At 56.7% G+C, this 6057-nt stretch overlaps 1 protein-coding gene across 2 annotated transcripts in view; it reads left to right on the top strand.

Annotated features, from left to right (window-relative positions):
• Window positions 1-1429: 1429 nt before the first annotated feature.
• PPP1R37 (protein phosphatase 1 regulatory subunit 37) overlaps window positions 1430-6057 on the top strand; it is a 39327-nt gene continuing 34699 nt past the window's right edge. The window contains exon 1 of one of the 2 annotated variants that reach the window (XM_059152186.1): window positions 1430-1832. In XM_059152186.1, coding sequence (XP_059008169.1) covers window positions 1631-1832 — 202 coding nt within the window. In that variant the 5' untranslated portion in view covers window positions 1430-1630. The remainder of the gene's footprint in view (window positions 1833-6057) is intronic. The other variant, XM_059152187.1, reaches the window with a different exon arrangement.

Genomic DNA, 6057 nt, shown 5'->3' with positions numbered 1-6057 from the left:
GGACATTTGGACGCGATTTCCTTTTCGGGTGGGCAGGAGTGTTCCCAGGCAGGGGCGTGGCTCGCACCGGGTTACCTGGTCGCCTGGCTCTGGAGCGGTGTGGACCTCACCCTAGAGACGGCTTCCCCGTCCTCTCCGGAAGGCGTTGGACCTTGTGCGGCGGCGCCACCGAGGCCAGGCTGAGGACTAGGGCTTGGGGTGAAGCTTCACCCTCTTTCTGTGTCGCTCCAGCTGTGTGGCCGACCGGATCATTCGCTGCCCTTATCCCCGTCACTAGCGTCTTTCAGCACATCGCTTTAAAAAAAATAATTGCTGCACCCTTTGTAGTCCCATCAACTTCAGCATGCAAGCGCGGATCCCGTTAAATAAAGATTCGCTTTGTTTGTCTGCAGTCGCGAAAGTGCGGCGGCTGAGAGGTTGAAAGGGGCAGGCGGAGAGCCTCAGCTCCCATAGGTCCGTTCGCGACGCCGCCTCCAGCGAGTCCGCGGACTAGCTCTCGAGTTGCCTTGGCAACGACGTCGCTCGCGGATCCCCGAATGCCCCTCCATTTTAGTCTCAGCCCTGCCCCCCACCGCCGAACTTGCTGGGACAGCCTCGCGAAAGTGCGGAGGCGAATATTACACTTAATATTGAATTGAGGGGAGGTCGGGGGCCTGGGCTCTCGCCCGTTCGCTCCGTACTTGGTGATCTCCCCGCTCCATCGCCCGATTATTTTCGTTGGCAGATTCGTCTCTTGGTTTTGGAATGTATTTCCTCTTCAGGTTTTTGGTTTTTTTTTTTTTTTTTTTTAATCAGTACTTTAATACTCATGGGCTCATATTTATTTTAGTCTTTTAATTTAAATTGTATTTCACGCAACGAATACAGAGAACTATTGATGAAATTGCTGTTTGCAAATGGAGGCCTGGAGAATAAGTAGCAAAGAGGCACAGGTTTCGTCTCCAGGCAGAGGATCCCTCTGTCAGCATCCATATATTTAGTACGCCTGATATCGCTTTTCCTTTCAAGTTCTCCGTCCCTATGCTTCTCTCCCTATCAGCTGGCCTAGCCGCGCCAAGCAGATGTTTTTATTTTTATCAACTCCATTCCCCGCTCGGTGGCCCGAGCTCGTGACGAATGTGTGCGAGCGTGAACGTTAGATATCTAGATTGAGGCGGGGAGGCGGGGTGGAGGCGGCTCAGGTTCGCGCTTGCGCGCTGCTCCGGGAGACGGCGTCCATCTCGCCCCGCCCCTCGTATTCTGCAGTTCCGGCTCTGCCGATTCGCTGCTCACGTTTCTTTTTCCCGTGGCTCTTTCTGCCTCTTGTTACCCTTTTCAACAACCCGCGAGACAACCCTACCTACAGATAGATTAAATTGATTTTCCGCTTTCCTTAGTCCGCGACGTGCGCTCCGGCTCTTAACGAAAGTGCGGCCGCGAACGAGCAGGCGCGCGCGAGGCTCGGGGGAGGCGCGCTCGAGCTCCCGGCGGCGACGGCTACGACGACCAGGAGAGCGGTCGGAGGCGGCGCCTGAAGCAGCGGCGGAGCCCATGCCCCGGGACGGAGGGCGGGCCCGGAGACACAAGCCCGGGGTCCGGGACATGTCCCCGGGGCCTCCGTGAGGAGGCGGCGGCGGCGGCGGCGGCGGCGATGGAGATCCCGCCGCAGGAGGCGCCGCCCGGGCCGGGCGCGGACGGCGACGCCGAGGAGGCCCCCGCCGAGGCCCGATCTCCCAGCCCCGCATCGTCCCCCGCCGACGGGCGCCTCAAGGCTGCGGCCAAGCGCGTCACGTTCCCCTCCGACGAGGATATCGTGTCCGGAGCGGTGGAACCCAAAGACCCTTGGAGACACGGTAGCTACCGCCGGGGCGCGGGGGCGGGCTCGTGGCGGACCTGGAGTCAGTGCAGCGCCCGGCACGGAGGTGTTGCTCATTGAATTGCACCTAATGATGATTTAAGGGGACTGTCGTCAGTTTAGAGCTGCAGGATGTTAGAGACGATGTGCCTTTTGGGTTGTGAAGGTGAAGAGTAGCTGGTTTTTTGTCCCCCCGCACCCCTCCTTCTCCAACGCCGAGGATGGTCGTTTTAGGAATTAAGACGATAAGCAATTAAAGTTTGGACGCATGGGAGATGGGTAGGGCCGTAGTGTTTGAGTCCCCCCCCCCCCCCCCACACACACAACCATAGAGAGAGCAGCCAGGGAGGGAAGAATGGATGAGCATTGGCGTTGAAAGGCCAGGTGGAGTTTGATGGGCTCATAGGGATGGAAAGAGGTTAAGTTGCTGGTGTGCAAACCTTGGACAAGAGGTAGTTCTGTTGCTCACTTTTTTGGCTGAAAGGAGGAAGAGGAATAAACCGGCCTGGCCTGTGGCTGCGGAGGAGCTGGTAAATCCTGGGGTTGGGAAAAGGGAGTCAGGGTAAACAAACGCCCAGAAAAGGAGCAGAGGGGATGGTCACTTTGGAGGTGGGTGAGATAGTCAGAGGTGGTGTTAGATCTTGACATTAAAAAGAAAAGTTACTTCAGTCCTCCTTTTATTTTCCCTAAAAGGGAAACAAAGCAGTATCAGTCACCAACGAGCTTTGGAGCTTGGGTATAGAAGGGTCTCTTTAAAAAAAAATTTTTTTTTTTTCCTGAGAAAGAGTTGGGGAATTGGTCGCCAGAAGGTGAGTGCCTGAAGAAGTTTGCTGGCTTGAGGTGTTGGGAGAGGGAGCAGGTCGGCACGTCTGGTTTCCCTGAAGGTCAGATTCGTGTTGGAGCTGAAAGGACAAGTTGAGAAGTGTGTGTGTTTTACCTATAGGGCCAAAGTTGGAGAGTCACTCAGTAGATGGGTGCCCCCATTGAGTCTGTTTCTGTGCTGGAGAGATCTGTCTTGCCAGGGTGGAGCCCAGGAAGAGAGGGGTCACAGATTGGTCCTGGCTCAGTAGAAGCTGGTCACTTGAAAAGTGACTTGGTCCCAGGAAAGAGGCGGCACTATTGCTAGTCTGTGCGGTGGAGAAATTGTGGCCTTTTTTGTGAGAGTGGGAAACATGGTAACTGGAAGCTGAGCACGTAGGTAGTCTGCACAAGTGCCAGTTTGGCGAGTTCTCATTAAAGAGGCAATTTATGATTGTTGGCGTCGAGAGCTAGCCACATCTTGGGCCCTGGGCTCTGGATGGGTGTCACTTTTGGGTTGGAGGACTTGGGCTGGGGAGGGGAAGAGTCATACAGGGTCCTGGCCATAGCATAGTACCCAATTCTGGGAGTTGAGAGCGGGAGGAGAGAAAGACCTGGCTGGGCTGAGTAGGATGGTGGAGAGCAGACGTTCCAGGTCAGATCCTGACTCCCATTTACCCACTTCGTGACCTCAGGCTGCTTGTCTTAACTCCTCGGAGTCTCAGTTTTTCCTGACTGTGGAAGTGGGTGGTAATAGTCCTCCGAAGGCTTTAAGGGAGGGCTGAATATGGGTATGTATGCAAAGTAATTGGCCAGGATGAGCTTTCGTTAAGTTGCAGTTATTGTTGGTCATTTTCAGGGTGATGTTGGTGATATTAGTCATTTTAGGGGCCGGTCTAGAGGGGTCCGCTCATATGCTTGGGACCTGGGTGTTTCTGCTTCCCAAGCCTTCAGGAGAGGGACATAGATGGTGGTCAGTTTGTGTGCCTGGGGCAAGCAGAAGGGAAGAAGAGCAGTTTGTGAGCTGGAGGGCCATGATGGGGGCAGGAGGAGAGTTGGCACAGGGTCGGTGGCAGGGCTGGGGGCAAGTTTCTGGTGTGCAGGTTCCCAGAAGAGGAACAGCTGTGTGTAACCAGCTGTTTGATTTTGAGTAAGCTGTTTTTTCTCCCTGCGCCTCCTGTTTCTTTCTCTGCAAATGGAGGTGCTAATTTCTACTGCGGGGTAGTTGTGAGGATTAAATAAAATAGTCCTTGTAAATTCTTGCCACAGAAATAGCAGCTGCTGTTACCCAGGCGGTGAAGGAGTTTGAGGGGAGGGAAGAATGTCAAGAAACAGGGGTCCCTTGGAGTTTGGCTGGGAGGAGCTGAGGGGATGGTTTCTGATTGGTCTTCCTGGGTAGGGGGAGGTGGTAACAGCTTACCGGCTGGGGGAGTCTCGCTTTTCGGGAAATTTAAAGAGGGACAGCAGGGACTGGTCCGGAGGAGTCCGTGGGTCTGAGTTAGAACGGTGATGACATGGAGAAGTTGAGAAATCAGTTTCCGGGCTGGCAGAGTGGGTCTCTCTTGGCTCTGGAGAGAGGCTGAGGGCTTGGCCTGGCAGTGAAGGAGTTGGGGGATTTTGGTCCCCAAGCAGGGGAGGGATCATGGGTGACATTGGTGAATTTAGACAGGGGGATTTGCAGGACAGGGCATTGGAAGGCTTGTCAATGCCAAGGGGGCAGGTGGCTAGCCTCTATGCCTGGGGAGGACAGTGAGTTTCTGCCTGGGTTGGGACAAGGGAAGGTGGAGTCCTGCCAGCGACAGAAAGTTCGGCCAAGGGGGTTACCTGGTTGGGAGGCCAAAGGGTCTTCGCTGGGGCTTGCAGGGAGGACTTCGCTGGGCTTAGAGGGAGGAGGGGAGAGATGTTGGACTTGGTCTTCAAGCTGTGAGAAAGCGCAGGGGGTGTCATTTGACCTGTGGACCTGGTGGGAAGGGTGATGGAGGAGTCACTGTGGGGCCTGCTGCGGGGATGTGACCTTGAGGTCGAGGGTGTGGGGAGAGTTGGCTGGTCTCATGAGAGAGAGGTCACTTGGAAGCTGCTCTTCCATCATCATAGAGATGGGGAAGTTGCTTGAGCCAGGAGGTGCAGGAGCGCCCCCGAACTAGAGGAATCGGGGCCCCAGCACAGGTGAGCATTCAGGGAGGAGAGCTGGGCCAGGCCCAGACTGGAGTGGTGGCCCAGCTGGGGAGGAGCCTCTGGGGGTGTCTGCCAGAGGGCGAGAGCCCCATCAGCCCCCCGCCTGAGGTCACGTGTTGGGGATCCTTGCAGGTGAGATGATTTGGCATGGGCGGGGTCCCAGACCTCTGGAGGTGCAACCCAACCCAGTGCTCAGAGGGGCCTTGCCTGGCTCCCATCTCACATAGTGTCTCTGCCCGCCCACCTCCAGCCCTTATTTTCTTTGGGGCACTAGTGGCTATCTGCTGTTATCTCTGATTCTCGTTTTCATACTTGGGGTCTCTTCCCCACTGAAACAGGAGAGCAGACACTGTCCGTCCTCATTTCCACTTCCTCAGCCTCTCAGAGGGCACAAGGTGATCATGGTGGAATGCGTGCCGGGGGTCCCTGTGTGCAGTTCTTCTGGAAGGGACAACAGCAGGCTGCTTGTGGGACCTGTGCAGCCAGAGCGTGCTTCCAGCCAGCCCCGGCGGCCATGCACTGGGGCCTCCAGCAAGGTCCTTGTTCTTGCTGAGCTTGTTTGTTTCCTCATCTGTGAAGTCCTGATCCCTGCCTTGCTGACCACCCAGGCCGTCTGAGCAGATGGGATGCACCCGGCGGGGCAGGGCCTCCTCCACAAGCCAGTTGTGCAGGGATGGGAAGTGGAGCTTGGGGGCGGGTGGAAACTGGGAGTGGGAGACGCTGCCTCAGAACTGCTGGCCTGGGCACCTGTGGGCTCCACTGTCCCCGGGGGCAAAAGTGGGCACTGGGGAGGAGGGGCTGACTGGGTGCACTGCAGCCCCTGGTGGCAGGCCCTGCGGTCCCAGCTCTCCTGGGGGACTTGTGCTAGAGACCCTTCCAGACCAAACTGCAGGAATGACCCAAGGCTCAGCTCATCTTCCCAGTCCCACGAATGCCGTGTGTGGAGGAGATGTGGGCTCTGCAAGACCAGTGGCGGAGGGCCACCTGTCACTGACACTCCCACACGTGACACTGGCCATGCTGTGGGAGGCTCATCTGCCCTCCCTCCGGTCCTGCCAATGACTCATTCCCCACTCCCGGACCTCTGGCTCAGGAGAGTCAGTCCTGCTGCAGTGTGTGTGTGTGTGTGTGTGGAGGGAGTTTTGCCCACCAGGAAACTCCTCCCGTGACATGTCCACAGGGTGAGGGGGCTCCAAATATGAGGCTACCTCTGGCCACCCGAGTTTGGGGGTTGGAAGGGTCGGTGGGGA

The sequence above is a fragment of the Mustela lutreola genome, chromosome 16, assembly GCF_030435805.1.
Source record: "Mustela lutreola isolate mMusLut2 chromosome 16, mMusLut2.pri, whole genome shotgun sequence".
Classification (NCBI taxonomy): Eukaryota; Metazoa; Chordata; class Mammalia; order Carnivora; family Mustelidae; genus Mustela; species Mustela lutreola.
The sequence above is the reverse complement of the archived record's forward strand: the minus strand, read 5'-3'. Positions and strand labels throughout refer to the sequence as shown.